Raw genomic sequence first — 22,669 nt, forward strand, 5'->3', positions numbered from 1 at the left:
TAGTGACTTTCCGTACTTCAAATATGTACGTATTACATCGTGTGATGTTGAACGTACATTTTCCCAAAATAAAAACTGTTTAAGTGACCATCGGAGGAGGTTACTTTGAGTCGCTCAAAATGTACGTAACTCTTCATTGCAATGCACATATTCAAGGATGATGTGAGTATCTTGCATTAAATTTTAAGAATTAATATATCTCACTATAGAATAATTGTGTATTTACATGTTTAGACATTTCCTACTTCAATGATCATTCATTATATTTCTTGAATGCAGGATACAGGTTTTATTGTAACTGCAGTATACTGCTCAGTGTTTACATCAGAGGCATACTCCATCCTTTGCACGCCCCCTTATCATACAGTCTATACCGCGTGCGCAGTAAACCTTGCGATTCTCGTGGCAATTCCACGAAGTCTAGTTATAACTATAAGACCTTGAGCAGTTTGAGGTTATATTTCTTGCTCTTCATTGTATTTTCCTAAAAAACAAATCTGTCAGTGCTCTGATCATTTTACATAGTAGAACTCAACAGAATGATCTCTGGTTGATTTACTGTAACTGGAGGAATGTGGAATGTGCTGGTACCCTAATAGTGGTCACAAAATTAAAACAAGAGTGCCATCATATGACACATAATTCGGCTAAACTAGCGCAGAGTTAGTTTCCTTCGTACTCCACTTATACACCTTTAAGTGTTTAAAGCCCTTTCCTGAGTCATACGAACATAATTTTGGTGATATTATGGAAGTTTCATGCTAGTGTACACACATACGAATATGTAAGAGGTTAGGTTAGTTTAGGCTTTCGCTATGCCTTGCATATACGAATCTGTGAAAGGTTAGGTTAGGTTTTCGTTATGCTTGCATATACGAAATGGTGCAGGATTTTCAAGTGCTGGGCAAAGGCTGGTGATTTTTTGTTTTGTGATGTTGTCAGGACTGGCCACTTTTGAAATCACCCGAACTGTACGCTAGTTTCACCTATAATTCATTATACATATTAGACAGAAATTAAAGTAACCACTTTATTACGTAGGCTAAATGTATATAGTATTATGATAACATTCTTACAGATTAATTTCTTTTGTATAGTTACACCATCCCCACTGCTGGAATTCTTTATTTGCTCTAACCTCTATCCCACTCTGTTCAATTTAAATTGTTGATGTGACTAGGAAAACTTGAAAAACCTTGTCTACTGCCATGAGATTTTGCAAGTAAATAAACTTACGCATAGTTTTCTGGTGGGCCCACAGTCCGTACTGTTTAATTTGTCAATATTTTCGATGTGAAAGAAAGTGACAAAGAAAGCATAAGAAATAACCTATTTTGAAAAAAATCATCCTTTTGTACCATTTTGAAATAATGAATGAATAAATTTTCTAATTTAATGGCTTAACATGTAACTAATAATTCAGTAATGGAATTATTAGTTTTTGTGGTTTCGAATAAAAAAAAATACCGGTACCGTTACAGAATTTTTTTTTAAGATCATGCATAAAAAAATCTTACTTTCTGTATTTTCCAAGTGACATAAAAACAATAATATACCTTTCCATGGAATAGTGCTTAAATGTGTTATAAAAATTTCATTCCATTATTTTAGTTTTTGAGAAATCTGATTTTTTAGATTGTAAAATGTAAACAATTTCATATCCAGGAAACTGCATTCAAATGCAACTTGATGGTCAGGTTAGCTTATGGCACTTTAAAAGAATTAATATTTAAGTCACTTACAATCTGAAAGTTAGAATTTATGAAACAGTTATATTACCGGTTGTTCTGTATGGTTGTGAAACTTGGACTCTCACTTTGAGAGAGGAACAGAGATTAAGGGTGTTTGAGAATAAGGTTCTTAGGAAAATATTTGGGGCTAAGAGGGATGAAGTTACAGGAGAATGGAGAAAGTTACAGAACACAGAGCTGCACGCATTGTATACTTCACCTGACATAATTAGGAACATAAAATCCGGACGTTTGAGATGGGCAGGACATGTAGCACGTATGGGCGATTCCAGAAATGCATATAGAGTGTTAGTTGGGAGGCCGGAGGGAAAAATACCTTTGGGGAGACCGAGACGTAGGTGGGAGGATAATATTAAAATGGATTTGAGGGAGATGGGATATGATGGTAGAGACTGGATTAATCTTGCTCAGGATAGGGACCAATGGCGGGCTTATGTGAGGGCGGCAATGAACCTCCGGGTTCTTTAAAAGCCAGTAAGTAAATAACAATTCAGATAATGAAATGAAACTTCATTTTCTTTTATTACTAATGGCAAGTACTTGAGTATTTGTCATTCACCCATTTGAAATCAGTTATGTAGACCAATTTATCAACAGAGTCGTTGCCCAAGGTGTGCCATAGGAGGCTGGCCTATGCTACACTTGTGATGAGATGAGATGATGGAGATTTGTTGAGATGACACAGGGGAACAGGAGCTTCCAAAGAAAATCCTTGTGTTACCTGGATCATGGGCTTGCCCAACATAGTTATAAATTGGGGGGGGGGGGGGCACACCGAAGATCGAACCTGGGTCCACAGGATTAGAAGTCCAGTGCGCTAGCCACTAGACCATCGTGGCAGCTATAAAATGAAGCTTTGCACAAATATTTCTCATAGACCAAATGATTTTTTGGTGGGAAATTTAAGAAATGTTAAAAATCAAAATTTTTCACCAGAAGTTAAAATGTAATGATTTATATAACATAGATTTTATTATTTTATAGCATTATTTATTTGGAAAGCAAAAATAAACAGTAGAATATAATAGTACATTATGCAACGAGCCTATAATGATAGTAATTAAGAATCGAGTATGGATATTTATGAAACGAGCGCAAGCGAGTTTCATAATTTTCATACGAGCTTCTTAATTACCATTATAGGCGAGTTTCATACGACTTTTTATGCTCGACCATATTTCTAACTTGAAATTACCGGTATTCAGATGTATACATTTTATTTGTAACTGACAAGATCGGAAGTGATCTTGTTCTAGGTCGTGAATTGTGAGATGTGCGCAGACGCGAAAGTATTGATTTTTTCTGAGGAACAATAATGTCATTGACCTTGACGTAGTCCCGTTAAACTTGATAATATTATAACCTTGATTATTGAATTCGACATTGAAAAACGAGATGACAAATTGAATTTATTTGAATATTATTTACAATTAACGCTAATTATTATAGTAACAGAACATAACCTTCTGCGACAGTACTGGATTTCCAGCCTCCGTGACTTTTCGCTAATTCTCTTTCGATTGCATATCCGAGAATAATCGATACTTGCGGTTTTATAACGGTAGAAAGCTGACCTGTCATTGGCTGAACAGTTGTAACCTGAGTCGTCATTGGCTGAAAGACCTGACCTTTAATGAGTAGGTGTACTTTAATGATATGCATTAAAGGTCTGCTACCAGGTGTATAATTACTACATTTCGGCATGGTCGAGCATAAAATATAATAACTGACTAAATTCTTTTATGCCGAGACATGTACTGTGAAATTATGGCCAATCATGAGACATTAAATACATGCATCAAATGCAACAAATTTTGATATAAAATTTTATTCAAGTCAGTTTCACTCTTGAGCTGGATGGGCAATAGCTTACAGAGCCCACCCATTATGGAATGTATTATGACGAGGCAGTGGCAGCTTCTAACTAGTTGTATGAAAGTTAATACGTGCACTATACAACTAATAGGATCCACACACATCTATGATGTTTGTTGTTAACTAGATTGAATATTTCGTAATTATGCTGATCACTTCAGTTTGTAATTGGTACGAACATGTGGTTTGTTGAAAAGTGTGGAGTGAGCAAAAAATACAATAAAAAAGAAAGTGGAACACTTCTTACTCTCTTCTCTCTTTGATTATGAGCAATAAACTCTACACATTCACTGCTATAAACATGAATTTGATTCAACTTTAATTTACTGATACGTTTTTATATAAACAAATATATGATCCTATGTAATTTCTGGAAATAATGAAATAGTATTTAGATTTCGGATAATACAGAGAGAGATTCTGTGATTTTTTTTGAACACTAATAAGAAACCTTCCTCATTACAAGAAAGGCCATAGTCTGATGTGCCAATTTTCAAGTTAAATGTAGAGATACAGAGCTAGAGCTATTGCAATTAAATTATCCCATTTTTAATAAACATACGAGTAGTTAGAAAAATAACGTAATATGGTGCTGTGAAAGATGGGCTTCGAACAGCATTGTCAAGTTTTTGAAAAATATACTGGCATACAAGATATCTAGTAAAATGGAATAGAAATAGAAAAAGAATATTTTAGACATTAAAATGTACATAATGTTACAATACAAGAGTGTTGAAAAACACTTAACAAACAATTACAATTCATTTAGATACACATGTTTCAGGACTTGCTGGGTCAGAGCAGCTGTTGTTCATGCTGATGTATATCAACAATCAGTCAGTCGGTGATATACATCAACACGAGATGTCAGCATGAACAACAGCTGATCTATCCAAAAAGCTACTGAAGATAGGACAGCAAGTCCTGAAACATGTCTAGTTAAATGAATTTTAATTACACTGGTCAACAATGATTTTGTTAAATGTACAATTTCTGCTGTTGTTTATGTAATGTCATCTGCTGATTCCAAAAATGAAGTCAGAATTTTTCTACCACCCACCATTTTTGTTGTTGTAATTTTAGAAAAATTGATTTCTTTGTTTTGCTATAATATACAGTCCTTAACATGCTAATAGAAAGAAAATACTTCAAATATTTCATTTTATTGCTTAAACAATTGACGTATAACTTTAAATCACTGTTGCCTGTAAAGTCGAAATTCGTAAAAACGAACTTTATTCCTCATAATATTGCGAGAATTGGTATTAATTCTTTGAAAGCATACAGGTGAATTTTACTAGGCTAGTTAAAAGAGCTTACGATTATTCTTTTGATTGCAAAATAGATGAGGAATGGAACTCTGGACCTCTGAAATCTGTTGTGCTCCATGTAATTCTATTAGCGTAACTGGTTAGTTAAAAGGAACTCGTCATATGCCTTTTCCAGTTCCAGTGATATGCCGGGAACCTAAGCATCTTTCAACAGACTGTTACTGTCTAGGAGCCACAGAACGGAAGATTACAGAGAACTTGTCAGCGAGCTGATTCAGAACTATAACGTGATGGAGTGTCATGTATCTCTCTAAATAACTTCTTGGATTCTCATCTATTTTTTATTTCCTCAGAATCTTCGAGTAGTGAGCAACAAACATGGGGAACGTTTTCATCAGAATTTTTCTGAAATGGAAAAGTGAAGCCCACATATTCTGTCAGACTACTGCTGGACACTCAAAAGAGATGTTTGTCAAGCGAAGTTTAGCCTAAAATCTATTTCAACACACATTTTAAGTAAATAAATATGATTTTAGGTAAAATATTACAGGGTATCAATACTAGAAAAGTCTGAAGTACATTTCATATAATTACTCACAAACCCTGGGTGATAGAAAAATTTTGAAAATAGATCTGAAATCAGCACGAAAAATACTATAAGAATCACCCATTCTTTATCTTTTAACAAAAAATATGTTTAATTTTGTTGACCAGTGTTATTTATTGTTTTTTAATACTGTTGTATTTTAACATTATGTACATTTTAATGATTTAATGGAAAAACACTGTTGATTTATGACTAATGAATATAAACATGTCTACTATAGACTATTTAGGCACTGAATGGAAAGACTGAGTACAGAAAGACTAGAAAATATGGCAGAGTGAAGTGAATGAATCTGATCATAATTCTACTTCACTGATAAAAGTTTTGGCCAGAGTTGGCTTTCCTCATCCAGTAAAGAATAAACTCACTTTGTACAAGAGACCTAGGACATTTTATCGCACTCAAACCGAGTTTACGACGGTTTGTTTCTTTTTGGGTTTATTTGTGGAACTGTCGATTTTATACGAGTTCTGTCTGGAAGGTATTTGGCCATTTTGAAAATCTTCGAGAACTGATTGCATGGCTTTTGTTATCAACTGGTAACCAGACAGAGGTAACCTTACTATACATGCATGAACAGTCACTCTCCTATGGAGCTATTCTGTCAATAACAAGATTCCGTTGAGTAATCTTGTGTATTGTGCGGCTCATGTTAACAATGACTGAGCAACTAGATCAGTGAATCTTAATCAAATTTTACTTACAACTTGGATAATTCGAAATAATTCAAATGATAGGAACGTTTTCGAAGATGATTGAAAGAATGAAGTCTAAATAAAATTGTGGTAATGACACTTTATCTCTTTGAGGCATAGTGGCTTCATTTGAATCATTCTTTACCAGAAGTAGTTCTGATATTGTTTCTAGGTAAAAGTCTGAATTGTTTTAATGTCGTGAAGTTGTGCTACAGTGGCTTCAAAATAAAGCCATCTCCTCATTTGTTTGTAAATTTATTAAAATGCAAATTGTTCGCAAATTTCATCTCTATTTTATGTATTTTATTCCATTTGACCAATATTCACCTCAAATTTGTTAATTAAGAGTTCTGTGCTTCAAAGTGTTAATAATGGCTGGGAGTCTGCTGAAAGCGACCCACATTCTGGAAAGCCTTCAGCGAGTAGAGTACTGGAAAATGTTGAAGGCATGTGTGATGCAATCAACGAAAATGAGTAATTTGACAGTGCAAGGATTAGAAGAAGATTGGGGATTACACGGACTATTTTTTCAGAGATTTTGACAAAGAATCTTGGGCAAACTGTGATTGGCAGCTTCATTATGACAATGTACCTGCACTGTTTTAACGTTTTTGTGCAGGGCTTTTGACGAAACATCATCACCTAGGTCTGTCGGTCTCTGTACAAGCCAGTTTGGATCCCTATGACTTATGGTTTTTCTAAAAGCTAAAATCGTCATTGAAAGGAAGAAAATTAAGGATATTGTAACATGACGGCTGAAGACGATGCTGAAAGGAGACTTTGCAGACTGTTTTGAGAGTGGAAGGGACTGACATAAGTGTGTGAAGTTTAAAAAGGAGTGCTTTGAAAGGAACTAAAAAATATTAAATGGTTGGATACTTTCCAGACAGATCTTATAGAGTTCCATAATTCAGTTGAGCAATTTAAAAAAAAATACACATTCCTGTTACACAAAAATATTTTGCTTCATTTTTAACTTTAGTTGAGTACTTCGATAAAAAGTTAAGTCCATTTAGCGATAAATTGAGCAAAGCTGTGGTAGTTTTCTTTATATATATATATACTTTCAGCTATGAGATTAGTTTTAAGGAAATTTAAATTTTAATCTAATTTTATAATAATAAAATTTCGTATTTAAATATTACAGTTTAAGTACAAAATATTTGTGTAACAGGAAAATTTCTTGCACATGGTAAATAGCAGTGAATGTGCTCATATTTACATAAATTAATACAAGATACTTTTCATACATAATTTTATTGTAAACTAAATTAATTTTCATATTCTTTCTAGTTCCTCCATGATCTGGTCTGTAAGGTCTGAAGGATTTTTCTTGTATTTTACAGCTGCTTGTATTGCATCTCGGAACAGCTGAAACAGTAATCCATATTTATACAATACTACCATCTTAAGGAGAGATGGTTGTTATGGTGTATAAAAAATGAGAAAAAATTGCCTGAAAGCAGCTCGGCATAGACTTTTTGAAATTTTTTGTGCTTCAATTAACCTAGAATAGTTTCCATGTAGTTCTTTGTAAGACAGAAATAATTTTTGTTATATTAAAGTCTTTTTTTAGAGTATCGTTACACAACATAACAATGGTACACTTTATTAATTTTCTATAGATCTGATGGTAACGAAATTTTAACCACTTATTGTGAGAGGAAACTAAAGTAAAACCATGCAATATCTTTTTAATATGTCCACTATTTTGGTATTAGGGCTCAAATGAAATTCGTTGTTGAAAAAATTTATTGTTTCCAACTAGAAAAATTGGCATAAATCAGACATTTTTTGAGTTACCTTGAAATAATTGCATGAATATGACTAACATATAATCTATTAATATACCCTGAAAATTTCACAATCCTAACTTAATTAGTTCCTGAGAAAAGTGTACCGACATGACAAAAAATGTAACTTTTGGTGAGAAAGAAAATAAAATAATTTATGTCTTACAAAGAACTACATGGAATTATTCTAGGTTAATTCAATAGCCAAAAGCGCCATCATTCAGAACAAAAATTTCAAGAAGCTTTGTTCATTAGAACCAAATCTATGCCGGGCTGCAATTTCTTCTCATTTTTCAGAACTATAACAACCATCTCCCCTTTAAGGCTTAAGATAAACAAAGTATGGCTAATGAAAAAATAACATAATATATAAAAATACAGAAAATTCACATATGTATGTAGCAGTCTCATGTAAAATTGTGTTAACCTATTTTCCTGAACGTACTTCTGTTTGTCTGCTAAGATATCGCCATTTTATTCCCTCTTTTAGTCTCTGTTTTACACTAAATGTAAGATCTTACCACTAGAACTTACAATACCTTGACTACATTAGTTCCATCTGATGCTGATACATAATACAAAGGTATATTATGCTTCTGAGGAAATGCAAATGCCTTCTGTGTTACATCCATATTGGCTGAAATCAAATAAAGTTCAGTGAAATTAGTAACAGTAAGATAAATGTGATAAAAGAAACAGAATGGTAATTACAACAATTTTTCTTGCTATATCCAATTTTTTAACTGTCAGCTTTACTACTAAGATTTATTTCAAATCATCTGTCCTCAAGTGAGGTTGACCACTGGGATCCGGAATTAACAAACATAAAAGATAAACGGAAATGAAATGAGCAAAATAATGATTCGATTTGTACATTAAAACAAAAATTTACGTGTTAACATATAGATGATAGTGTAGAATTTGAAGAGAGGCCTTCAGATTTTCCATTACATTCTTCTGAACCTCATAAAAGGGAATTTGAAAGGATTTAAGGATATTACATGTAAATTTTGGTAAACAACCCCTCGCTCCAAATATTAAGCCTGTAACATCCCAGTTGTAAAGCGAAATGCCATATTTTTCACTGAGGTATGGAAGACAAGGTACATATTTAGCTCGCTTGTCATCCTTTATCTGCAGTGCTTGATTTGTGTCTCGTTCAAAGCAAATCGTAGGGTCTAAGACCATCGCTTTCTGGGTTCTTCTATTGATGGCAATTATATCGACTCTTCTATGAGAATCATCTTCAGACACACAATGAATCTCCTCATGTACTTCCCAACCTCTGTTTCTTAGCAGGTTGGCAATTGCTGTATGTACCGAAGTACATATGATATTTCCAGGATGGAAATATCATATGTACTTCAGTACATTAAAATAATATATACGATATACGTAAATCACTTCGTGATTTAAGACGGCGCTTATTCCGTCGGATCCCGGCCAACTAGTCACTCATAACGAGTGCACTTCAGTACATGTGTGGACTTCAGTCCTACGTTCATAGACATCTATGACGTAGTGCAGAGGGCGGCCACTAGAGGGAACCCAAGAGTTGGAACTTAATCTGAGACGATTCTGTCCGACGCCAGGGTGGGTATCCGGTGTGGCTTAGTGGATAAAGCATCAGCACATAGAGCTGAAAATCCGGGTTCAAATCCCGGTGCCGGAGAGAATTTTTCTCCGTTCCATTACTCTTTCATCGTATGATGACACAGAATATCTGCATGGAAATATCATATGTACTTCAGTACATTAAAATAATATATATCTATTGAAATATGCCAGAGGGATAAATCATTCTTTATTAGATTTCCTATAGATGTGGACAAAAATCATGATCCTACTCGCGATAGTTACCGAATAAGAGATTGTTAAACATTTGGGAAAAAACTATGAACTTTCCACCAATATCATATTATAGTTTTTTGTTACACATAACATGAGCTATTCATTCTGGAAATCTGCAAGGCTATTTCACTTCCACCCTGTATATGTGACATGGTGTATATACGTACCATCAATCTTATTGGCTGCACAGAACACTGGTATATGTGGCCGGTACTGTCTTAGTTCTTGGTACCAATTTGCTAAGTTCTTGTATGTTACTTTTCTGGTAGCATCGAATACCATGATACAAGCATGAGCTTGATGGTAATAAGATGGGTGCATGGATTGGAACATCTCTTGTCCCGCTGTGTCCCAGAAGTCTGTGGCAAGAAAACATGTCGTCAATTAATTCTTGACCAAACGTTTATTTTTCGTATATGGTAGTCCACTGCTATAAACAGTACATGAAATAACGATACCTTATTTCTAATTTTTTACATACTATCAGTAATAAGATGTTTGAGAAGGGTAGGGTATGTAGCACAAATGGCTGAATTCAGATATGCGTATAGAGTATTAGTTGGAAAACCTGAGGGGGAAAAAGATCTTTGGGGAACCGAGATGTGGATGGGAGGATAATATTAAAATGGATTTGAGGGAGGTGGGATATGATACTAAGGATTGGATTAATCTTGCTCAGGATAGGGAGGGACCGATGACGGATTTATGTGAGGACGGCAATGAACTCTGGGTTCTCTAAATGCCTTTTGTAAGTAAGTAAGAGGAATTACTTATTTTTTGCATGTAGAAAGTTTTAATGCAGCAAAATTAATACAAAAGGGTGGAAACGCATTATTTAGTAAAATTTTTAAGCTTATACATGCTACTTGGGAAAATTAAATTGTACTCGACCAATGAAAGGAGTCCATAATAAAATTGTACCTGTATTTAAGAAGAGAGAAAAGACTAACTGTAGTAACTTTTGAGGAATATCACTTTTATTGACGTCATACAAAATTTTGTCCACTCTTCTTTTGAGAAGATAACTCCTTATGTAGATGAAATTATTGGGGATCATCAATGTGGTTTTAGGCATAATAGATCGACTACTGATCAGATTTTTTGTATTCGACAGATATTGGAGAAAAAATGGGAGTATAAGGGTGCAGTACATCAGTTATTCATAGATTTCAAAAAGGCATATGACTCGGTTAAGAGAGAAGTTTTATATAATATTCTTATCAAATTTGGTATTACCAAGAAACTAGTTCGATTAATTAAAATGTGTCTCAATGAAACTTCAGCAGAGTCCGTGTAGGCCAGTTTCTGTCGACGCTTTTCTAATTCAATGCTGGCTAAAGCGAATAGATGCACTATCACCTTTACTTTTTAACTTTGCCCTAGAATATACCACTAGGAAAGTCCAGGAAAATAGGGAGGGTTTGGAATTGAATCAGTTACATCAGCTGGTTGTTTATGCAGATGGTATGAATATGTTAGGAGAAAATCCACAAACGGTTAGGGAAAGAACGAGAATTTTACTTGAAGCAAGTAATGAGATAGGTTTGGAAGTAAATCCCGAAAGAACGAAGTATATGATTGTGTCTCGGGATCAGAACATAGTACGAAATGGAAATATAAAAATTTGAGATTTATCCTTTGGAAAGGTGGAAAAATTCAAATATCTTGGCGCAACAGTAACAAATATAAATGACACTCGGGAGGAAATTAAATGCAGAATAAATATGGGAAATGCCTGTTATTATTTGGTTGAGAAGCGTTCATCATCCGTCGCTCTCGAAAAATCTGAAATTCAGTTTAGAATGTGTTGCGTGTGTGTTTTTGTATGTCTATAAATTTCGTATTGTTCTAGTGTGTCGAGTTTCTGGCTTTTCAGTTTAATGTGCAGAATATGGATGTCAGTTTCTATATTGCTTTAGTTATGGCCAGAGTTTGTGACGTGTTCTGCATAGGCTGAATTGTTATTTGATTTAGTTACGCTGTGAAGTATTCCTTGTATTGTTTTTGAAAACATCTTCCTGTTTGTCCGATGTAGAAGTCGTGAACAACTATTGCATGTTAGTTTGTATACATCTGTTAGATTATACTTGTTTGTGTGTCTTGTGGGTGTGTTGAGATGCTTTGTTTAGTGTCTTTCAGGGGCGGCTTTTGGGGTAGTGCCAGTGTGCCATGCCACCGCCAATGAAATAAACAAAAAATAATATCCTAAAAAGCAGTTGTAATAGTTTATTTCTACACTTTTATTCGTATTTCATCTGAACGAGCGCGTGCACAGATTGGGACGCACTCTTGCAGCGTTTTTCCGAATTTTGGAGCCACTTCTGTGTGGCATGCCTACGTCCATATAACACTGTACAAAAGGCTGCTGATTCTAGTTTATATACGTTTCTTATGGCAGACTTTGAGCCGAATTCAGTTTGTCTCAGTAGTTAATATTCCACCTGCTAGAGCACAGTAATGCAGAAATTTCGCTAGATGGCAGGGTTGTTGGAGACATTAGGAAGGGAACCATCAACCGCAAACTTGCACGAAAACACAAGGTAAAGTTCTGCGCCAAATGTTAATGTAATGTTGCCAATTCAAAACTAATGCACATAACTTGGATTTGAATGTGTAAAGTATTATCCGTTTAACTATATTGAATGCAGAGATAGTCATGGTTGTTTTTAGAAAGATAAATATTTTTTTCATATTATGTAACACTGTTTGTTAATGTTGTGTGATATTTGTTTTATTTTGCGGCAACTAAATATCGCTACATTGTTGCTATAGTATTGATGCTTTTGTTAACGATACATGAGATCTGTGCAGGACATGAACATGTGTTATTCAGGCCGCTGCCTTGGATTCATCGGCCTGTTAAATAAAATGCAAACGTGTTCGTTTATTATCTATATCACTGTTTATCTCGTGTGTTTTTGCCAGTAATTTTATTAGTTATAAAATTTATTTGTATTTGACTAACAATACTGAGAAAGTTTTGCATTATCTGTATCTGTAAATTTCGTTATTAGTTTCGGAAATGTTATTGTAACTGTAACTAGATGCATTATTAACTATACACCTGGTAAAATAGCTGGTTTAATTAATGTGTTTTATTTAACATAATGTAAACGTGAGCTGCGATTGTCAGTTTCACTAGGGTAATTTGCGTAAAACCTTGTTTCATTTTTGGCACTACCACCAGAATGCCTCACCGACCGCCACTGGTGCCTTTTGTGTTCTGTATGCAAATAATTTCTTGAAAGATGATCCAATCTTGTATGTTTTTTTTTTTTATTATTTTCGTATGCGTGATATATTTCTTGTGTTTGTGTTGTGTTTCTTTGTTTCTTTTGGTTGTATTTAGTCTTTTTTATGAAGTTGTCTATTATATTAAAGTTGTATCCATTCTCCTATACTGTGTATTTTGATAGTGTGTATTTCTTCATTATAATCTTGTTGGTTCAATCCATGGTACACAGACTAATCAACATACCACTAAGAATGTGAAATTCTACCTTTTTTTTGTTTCAACACGGATCCCAGAATGGGTGCTGATACTTGGTGTGAGGGAAGGTGTATTATACATAAAAAATCTTTAAAACTATCAAAGTAAAAATTCAAACACCTGATGGAAGTGCAGGGAAAGAATGGAATACTTCTGTGACCTTAATTAGTAGTTTTACTTACCTACAATAATATCCTCATCTTCTACTTTGGTTGGGTATCGGAATAAAGTTAAGGCATATGTTGAGAGTTGCTGTGGCTTGTATCCATCTAAAAGAAAGCGTTCAACCAATCTGAAAAAGTGTAACATAATACCTTAACAAAGAACTCTTTCTATTGGTATTGATGTAATTTTTATATTATTTATATCATGATGATGGTAATAATAATAATAATAATAATAATAATAATAATAATAATAATAATAATAATCCCTGGAGTGACAGTCCTTGAAGGGTCCAGTGCAGTAGCGGCTGGTGGTCAAAATAATGAGTGTGCTACAATCTCTATATCGGCCTACTGTATACACTTATATGCATTTATCTTAATTTGAGACTCGCCTAGTGACGAAATATGGAGTTCCTTCCTACTGCAGAAATTGTCAATTACCCTGGTGTTAAACGTTAAATCCCTCCATCCTGGACATTATACTCTTTTCTATTGACAGTATTGCAAGAGCAGTGAGGCGATCCTGGGACATAGTGTTCCTTAAAAACGTTTTTATGCGTTTCAAGCAAGAAAAACATCTTTCTGGCTCAGCAGTGGTCATTGGTGTTGTAACCAAAATATTTAACAACTTCGTTACTTCACAGAATGGATCCCGTGAATTGTTGGAGACAATGTTTTGTAACAATTGAACAGCCATCTATATTTCGGAAGTCGGATCTTCCGTATAGAACTCCAAGTTGTGTCTTTAACATTCTTTTGTTCAGTACAATAGGCTATAGCTGTTGACAGCAACTTCAAGTTCGCGTTCAGGAAAATTATGCAAAAAATTGTCAAAAAATTCGCTGTTTAACAATTTTGTTGCGTCTAGGTAGCTTAAAGATTGGAAACGATGAGTAGTTTCTTGAATTATACGGTTACATACCTCCTTGGCATCAATTTTCTGGGATTCAATTTTCCGTCGCTTGCTGATTGATTCAAGAGGTATCTCAAAAACCTGTTAGATGGCAGCAGCAGTCGAACATTTGAATTACCAAATACATTGTACATAGTTCCGAGTTCCTCCACAAACAAGGACTCTTTCCTTAAGCTTTACTTTTGCAATCTCCAAGCTGTGTTGTGCTGAAGCTTACTACAGCACTTTCCCGCGTAAAAATAGCCAATCAGAGCAGTTATTTCAGCTTCGCACATGCGCATTAACTGTCTACATTGTCATGTAAGTTTTGAGTAGCACAACAAACCCCCTGAGGCACCAAAGAGCGAAGACTAAACACTCTATAACGCGTCATGAACATAACAACGGGAAATTGTCAAATGGCAGATCAAATACTATGGTATTGCAAACACTTTATTTGAGCAAAAAATATCATTGTGCTGTAGCACTGTAGCACATAAGGATGGGCCGCCCCTGGTCCAGTGCAACCATCATGAACTTAACATATTAACACTTCTTGCACAATAGTAGCCTACTGTTATTTTCTATCTATAAACCAGGTAGCGTAGGAAAAATCTTTGCACAAACACTTCAGAAAGAGATTGAGATATGAGGACAGTGACCTAGTCTACTTCTATTGAAAGTTGGAACACAATGCGAAACCCTTATTAAGTTTTATGATTTTCCAAGAAAACTTCCACTCATATTGACTTAATATTCACCAAAAATCTAACTTACCCATCATTCCATTGACAACTTTGAAGGGGTCAGTGAAAATACTGATGTATGGAAAGGAGAACATAGTGCTAATAAGTTTGAGAATGAATGTTCCAAACCATTAGCAGTATGGAAAGGATTTTCATGATTCATGATGCTAGAATGCAATTAATGCCAAAAAAAAAAAAAACAAAAAAAAAAAAAACCTTCGTATGTCATAATAATATTTAGGTAAAAATTTTCATATTTCATAATATTTTGTTACAGTTTACATGATTTTCTCCTCTCGATTAATATTTCTTTAACTACAACTGAGCGGGGCTTTCCAGATATTGTAAGGAAAAAAATAGAGATGTTTTTCAGGAAACACTTGAAAAACCCAACATTCTGGGGTTCCCAAAGGAAAGTGAAATCTGTACATTCCCCTTTAGAATCAATGGAATCGTAGCATCGATGAATTCAAGAAGCCAAAACAAATCACATAGGTGGTTCATATTCAATCTTCGCTCATTCTTTCGAAACCAGTGAAAGTCTTTTCAGTGTTGCCATGTTTTACTTATATATGTGTAATTTAATGATGGGAAATGCCTGTTATTATTCAGTTGAGAAGCTTTTATTATCCAGTCTGCTGTCAAAAAATCTGAAAGTTAGAATTTATAAAACAGTTATATTACCAGTTCTTCTTTATGGTTGTGAAACTTGGACTCTCACTTTGAGAGAGGAACATAGGTTAAGGGTGTTTGAAAATAAAGTGCTTAGGAAAATATTTGGGGCTAAGAGGGATGAAGTTACAGGAGAATGGAGAAAGTTACACAACACAGAACTGCACGCATTGTATTCTTCACCTGACATAATTAGGAACATTAAATCTAGACGTTTGAGATCGGCACAGCATGTAGCACGTATGTGCGAATCCAGAAATGCATATAGAGTGTTAGTTGGGAGGCCGGAAGGAAAAAGACCTTTGGAGAGGCCGAGACGTAGATGGGAAAATAATATTAAAATGGATTTGAGGGAGGTGGGATATGATGGTAGAGACTGGATTAATCTTGCTCAGGATAGGGACCAATGGCAGGCTTATGTGAGGGCGGCAATAACCTCTGGGTTCCTTAAAAGCCAGTAAGTATGTGTAAATTAATGTTTTAAACTAGTTTCATCCGTCAATTTTGCTGTCGAGGCTATTTAATTCCTCCTCCTCTTGCAACTTTATAACAATATTAACTGGCAGAAGATACAGGATGTCTCGAAAGTCTCCATACATACGGAATGTCAGTTTCAAATAGAAATGTCACATGATGTGCTGAATGTGGCCAAACTACTCCTTAGATCTTCTGCCTATTGATTTTTACCTCTGGGGTTACTTTGTCACAGGTCTACCAGGAGAAAATCCGAGACTTGCACCATTTGGAGGCCTATATCATCGACGTCCGTCATCATGTGACGCTGTACATGTTGTAGAATGTGTCGGAACTGGTTGGATCACATTTCTGACTCTCGACATTTCTATTTTCTATCTATGTCTGACTCTCGAAGACTGCCATATTATATGACATTTCTATTTTCAACTAACATCTCCTATGTATGGAAACTTTTGGGACACTCTGTATAATGTTATTTGTTATATTGGTAACCAGTGTTTAGTGCAGCCAATGTAAGATTTCTTGTTCTCTTTTTTATAAAAAATTGAGCTAATACCCAGTTCTTGCATCCAGTAAGGATTTAATGATGCTGAAAAACTGTTTAATTATGCAGATTTATTGCATTTTATTTGGTAGCTACATTAAATGTAGGCAATACTATTCATCTCTAAAGACTTATTTTGTAAATAATGGTATAAACCTATTCTTAATGGAAGACGATATTTTAGCATTGAAATATTTTGTAGTATCCAAGGAAGAGTCGCTGTTTTCCAATGGATGATGTAATAGGCCTATATGACGTAATGTATGTCCGCAAATTACATTGCAAGTACGAAAAACTATTTTAATACAATGTGGCAATGTAATACCTCAATAAGATTAATAGAATACAAAATGGAGTACTGGTAATGTAGTGAATCGATTTAATATACCGTACGTAGAGTAAGACAATTGATAGTGAATAACTGTAGTAACGCCATCATTGGGATATTTATTATATTAAGTTCATTAATTCGTGACCTATTTGACATATTAACTATAATAAGATTAATAGCAAACTAATACATTCAAGTCTATTATATAATAATAAAGTCATATGTTTATACCTTTGGAAGTAGGCTATTTGATATTAATTGTGCGTGTATGTATAATTTTTGTGGGTTTGTTCTTCAACGAATTCGTAGCGTAATGGCTATGATAGTGGTTTACTAAACGAAAGGTCCTAGGATCGAATCCCGGCGTATTTAAAGATAAGTCAGGTATTACAATTTTATGTAAAAGTAAAAGAGAGAAGTAGAGGTACGTGAGGAAGGAAGAGCAGTGAAATGGTGAAGGGTGGGAGAAAGAAAAGTTGTGGTAGCGGCGATGTTGGGAGCGGTAGCCCCTCTATTAAATTCATATTTTGAAGTATTGGCATCGTGCATGACGTCATATATCGCGTCACGTAGCAAACGAGAAAGACGGGCTACGGCGCGACGTCACATTCTTAGTCATAACATGGCCAACATTGAGCAAGTTTATATAGAGAGGTTAATTGGGGACGCTCGGGTTTTGCAGAAGCCGTTCCCCGCCAAGAGATGGCATGATCACCGGGATCAGTGCGTCCGCATTCTCGGCGCGCAAACTATGAGTGACAGTGCAGTTTCGCTTTAGCTGTGTTATGAGAAGTAAGTTGGCGGTGAAAGTTGTAGGCTAATATTAAAAGTTTAAGTTAAGTTTAAAGTGCTCCTTGTAGGCTACTGTTGTAATGACTTATTCATTACGTGAACATAGACTACTTATCTATACAATACATACGGAAACGAAAATCTTGTGCGGCGACTAGACTCAAATTTCGGGAAAAGTTTCCAGAGAGACCTGTTACAGCTGCCAGTACAATAAGAAGACTTTATAAGAAGTTCATGCAGACAGGTTCGGTAAACGATGAAAAACCGTAAAGAGAACGCAACGCCATGTTCTGTCGGAAGAGAAATTAGACGAGATTGGTGAAAGATTGAAGAACTTGCGAGAGTGACTGCAAATTTCATTTAAAAAATGTCAGATGTTTTTTTTTTTGATCAACGAATGTGAGCTTGGTAAGTACTGTAACTTTTAAGCATTGTAACAGTAGATTGTAGGCCTAAAAGTCCCGGAAACGCGAGCGTTTCTCGTGGTAACCAGTACATTGATAACCGGGCTGGCTGTGGACGAAAACCCGAGCGTCCCCAACTAACCTCACAGTATATACTCGTAAATGCACGTTTAACATAGCCTTTTTTTTTCTTTTTTTTAAGAACTTTGAACATGTATTTATACCGGACAGCTAGCAGTTCTGCCTGCGAACGGCGCAGGTGCTGCTCCCTAGGCGGCAGGGTGTGCTGAGACCCGCAAAGCAAGCTGTAATCTACTACAATGTAGATTGTTGCTGGGCTAGTAAATAGTTTTATTAATTAGTGCTGTTAAAATGTCAGGGTGTATATGTGCTGTTTATAACTGCTACAATTACAGCATTACAAACTGCTCCAAATCGTACTTTCGATTTCAGACGAACCATAAAACGTGAGTCAACAAAATTCTTTATTAGACCTAATGCCTTCGTCTCTCTGTTGATAGAACAATAAAAAGTTGGCTTTTTTATTTAGGCCTAATAAATGAATAGAAGTTAAAATGTATTCGAAATTTTAATGTTTTAGTAAATTAAGTTTTATTGTTGTCCACATGCTTTTACTAATTATTACAGGCATCAGATTGCTACCAATTTTATCTTTGCAGTTCTCAGCAATGGGTATATAAAGCGTTATTGTAAATTAATTCTTAATGCCAGAATTAATTTTGTCTCACAAAAGCAAAGAAAAAATATGTACCGGTAACAATTAATTACAGAAAATAATACGAAGTATGCAATATTTATCGTAATATGTAGCTTTGATATAAAATAATAATGTTACATTAAATACATTTCTTAAGTGTCTCATATATTATTCCATATTAGTAGGCCTACGTACCTCACGTTGTAAATAATAGTCCGATTCCCGCTATGTTAATATTTGTTCGGAAATCGTATTATTTGACTTTCTTGTGTTAATATTTGTATTTGTGGTCTTAATACCACACCTCTCCGTTAGATATCAGCTCCGCAACATTTCGCACTAACGTCAATGCTGCTAACATATAGCTGTCCGGTATTATTATTATTATTATTATTGTAAGGTATTTGTTTATATTAGGCGATTGTCAAGATGACCATTGCTAGACCATGATAACCATTAACTCCGATTCGCGCCGTAGCCTGTCTTTCTCGTTAGCCACGTCGCGTCATCGATTTCCAATTGCTCTGGAAAAACAGCGCCTGATGCTTGGATTTTACCAAGTAATTCATATTTTGCCAAACTAAATTTAATATTTGCCATGCCAAACTAAATTTAATATTTTGGCAAAATTATATATATATATATATATATATATATATATATATATATATATATATATATATATATTTTGTGCCAGTCTCTAAGTACAAGTGATTTGTGGACTGTGAAGAGTGCAGGTTCTGTAATAACGTCCATATGTTATAGTCTTTAAATGTATGGACTGCGTCAAGAATGTTATTCTTTCAAAAAATGTAAGCGAGCTATTGTTTATGTATTGCGTTCTGAACGTCTCGAGTGTTATATTGGTAACAAGTAGAGGGTGGGGACTACAACAGTGTATTGGAATATAACAGGTATGAAACTATTTTCATGTTGAAAGTATTTGTGACTGCTAACTAAAACCACGTGTTTATCACTATATTGACAACAGAAGGCAGTGACGCAAAAGAGACTTTTGTCGCCTCTAGGGCCTAGTGTGTAGCTCTTCTGGAGAATTACCCTTACATTTTACGCAGTACATAGACCTACTTTATATGTTTTGTAAAGAATAACGTATCCACATCGCTGTGTCATGAACAGTCACATACTTTTAACTAGTCGGAATTTTATAACACGAATCAATTTACAGTATCTAAGCAACATTTTTTTGACATTTAATTAAGAAAATAACTGCAAAATTAGAGTGATCTTATTTTAACTATACTCAAAGTATGCTACTGTGCATGGCTAAGCCTGAAACTATTAGAACACGATAATTTACCAGTCCAATTTTGAAAGGTAAAGCCATAGAGAATAAATAGGTTGAGATAAGGTTGGAAGACACATAGGCCTATTTCAAAATAATATTGTGCAGTGACTGACAGACTACAGTGCTCATGCATATCATATTAGCCGCATATTGCTTACTTCGATTTGCCCACTGCACTATCTCCAAGACAAATTACTTTAACAGCTAAGTCTCCTTTCCTGTCTTTATCATCGTAATCAATTTCAACATCTTCACCGCCAGCCATGTTTAAACAAAAGTATTCACTGCAACTAGATACAAAAAAATTCCGATACGTACATTAACCTTCGAATTATATTGATCCATAAAGCTCTGTAATTTTCCCTTCTAGTAGCTCGAAATCTCCCTCTTTTGCTTACAAATTTCCCTATTAATTATTTAAAATACAATATATTTAAGTGTTGTTAAAATGTCCATTAATTACATACGAGAAAATGTTTTGTAAACTCAAATTTTTCTGTCTGAAACGTTATATAACAAAAGAACAGCAGTATACATTAGAAAACAACTGTGAAAGTTCCAAGTTTTGCCGAAAGATGGGGCGCAGTGTACAATCTAAGTTTAAGGTAAGCTACTTGCAAAACTAAAAACATACGACTTGTGAATGTGAAGAGTTGAAAAACAAAGCCAAGTCATTCGTAGCAATCACATTAATACTGTTATAATTATTAGAAGCATTATAATCATAATCAAAGGCAGTGATTTTTTTTCTGGCGGAACGGGCCGGAACGATGTTTCGGCACATTTTTTCGTTGTGTTTTTCATCATGGTAGCGAGAAATATGTTAATAATGTGAAGGGCTCCCTGCAAAACAGGGGGGTGGCTCCACTTTTTGGTGAAATTAATGTTTTGCCTGTTTCATTCGTTAAAAAATATGCCCGATTTTTTAGTGCAAGAACGTTGTGATTCCGAGCATTTGGTAGTAAGTTACAGAGGAATTAGAACTGAGTTACCAATCGTTTCGTTGCAAAAAGAAGACAGCTCCTGGAGCTATATACAGAGTAAACCGTAAGTAGTGTCATTAATTTCAGAGAGTTATTCTTTGAGATATTTCAAACCAAAATGTTTAATACAGTTTTGCTCGTTTTTGCTTCCTTTTTGAGATAGAAATTGTTTTATGTGAAATATATCATAGCGTATTTTTGGGATAGCCATTGATTTAATTCCCAATATGCTCAGTCATTTTAAGAGAGAACTGTATTATGATAACAAATTATTGAAAGAATTTAGTTTTTGTCCTTTGAATGTGCAGAAATTTCAGCCGAACAAATGTAACTTCGTTTTGCAAGGGAATTAAAAGGAAATAGCTCAACAGCGGTAATTATGGAAAAACCAAACGGATACAGCAGTAAGCAATCAAAAAGTTTACTACCATTTAAGGAATATGAATATGATAGATTTTGGTCCTCATACTAGAACCGCTGCCAATCCACAAATTTTGAAACTGTTCACGTACAAAAAGCTACTCTATCCTGCTTCTACTCATACTCCTCTCTTCCTACTCTACTCCTACTCACACTCCTTTCTTCCTACTCTACTTTTACTCATACTCCTCTCTTCCTACTCTACTTCTACTCATACTCCTCTCTTCCTAATCCACTCCTACTTATACTCCTCTCTTCCTACTCTGATTCTACTCATACTCTCTCTTCCTACTCTGCTTCTACTCATACTCCTCTCTTCCTACTCTACTCCTACTCATACTCCTCTCTTCCTACTCTACTTCTACTCATACTCCTCTCTTCCTACTCTGCTTCTACTCATACTCCTCTCTTTCTACTCTACTCATACTCCTCTCTTCCTAATCTACTCCAACTTATACTCCTCTCTTCTTACTCTGGTTCTACTCATACTCCTCTCTTTCTAATCTACTCCTACTCATACTACTCTCTTCCTACTCTACTCCTACTCATACTCCTCTCTTCCTAATCTACTCCTACTCATACTCCTCTCTTCCTACTCTGGTTCTACTCATACTCCTCTCTTCCTACTCTGATTCTACTCATACTCCTCTCTTCCTACTCTGCTTCTACTCATACTCCTCTCTTTCCAATCTAGTCCTACTCATATTCCTCTCTTCCTAATCTACTCCTACTTATACTCCTCTCTTTCTAATCTACTCCTACTCATACTCCTCTCTTCCTAATCTACTCCTACTTATACTCCTCTCTTTCCAATCTAGTCCTACTCATACTCCTCTCTTCCTACTCTACTTCTACTCATACTCCTCTCTTTCTAATCTACT

At 35.0% G+C, this 22,669-nt stretch overlaps 1 protein-coding gene across 2 annotated transcripts; it reads right to left on the reverse strand.

Annotated features, from left to right (window-relative positions):
* Positions 1-85: 85 nt before the first annotated feature.
* On the reverse strand, positions 86-20,685 carry LOC138702006 (rab-like protein 2A). 2 transcript variants are annotated; one of them, XM_069829475.1, is made up of 5 exons: positions 20,544-20,685; positions 13,516-13,625; positions 10,011-10,202; positions 8,527-8,629; positions 86-7,570 (listed from the first exon to the last, which is right to left on the reverse strand). In XM_069829475.1, the coding sequence occupies exons 1-5, from the start codon at positions 20,648-20,650 to the stop codon at positions 7,540-7,542; spliced, it is 543 nt and encodes a 180-aa protein (XP_069685576.1). In that variant the 5' UTR covers positions 20,651-20,685; the 3' UTR covers positions 86-7,539. The 2 variants fall into 2 exon arrangements, with proteins under 2 accessions (XP_069685576.1, XP_069685574.1); XM_069829473.1 differs by having other exon boundaries at positions 87-7,570; positions 8,532-8,629.
* Between the last annotated feature and the right edge of the window lie 1,984 nt (positions 20,686-22,669).

This window comes from Periplaneta americana, chromosome 6 (assembly GCF_040183065.1).
Source record: "Periplaneta americana isolate PAMFEO1 chromosome 6, P.americana_PAMFEO1_priV1, whole genome shotgun sequence".
NCBI lineage: Eukaryota > Metazoa > Arthropoda > Insecta > Blattodea > Blattidae > Periplaneta > Periplaneta americana.

Bases quoted from the DNA above. Each gene is read 5' to 3' on its own strand.
- LOC138702006 (XM_069829473.1), bottom strand. From the start codon at position 20,650: ATGGCTGGCGGTGAAGATGTTGAAATTGATTACGATGATAAAGACAGG. The intron at 8,630-10,010 runs GTACGTATATAC...ATTTGATTTCAG, and splicing joins TGCAGCCAATAAGATTGATG to CCAATATGGATGTAACACAG. The intron at 7,571-8,531 runs GTATTGTAAGTT...TTACTGTTTCAG, and splicing joins ATGGAACTAATGTAGTCAAG to CTGTTCCGAGATGCAATACA.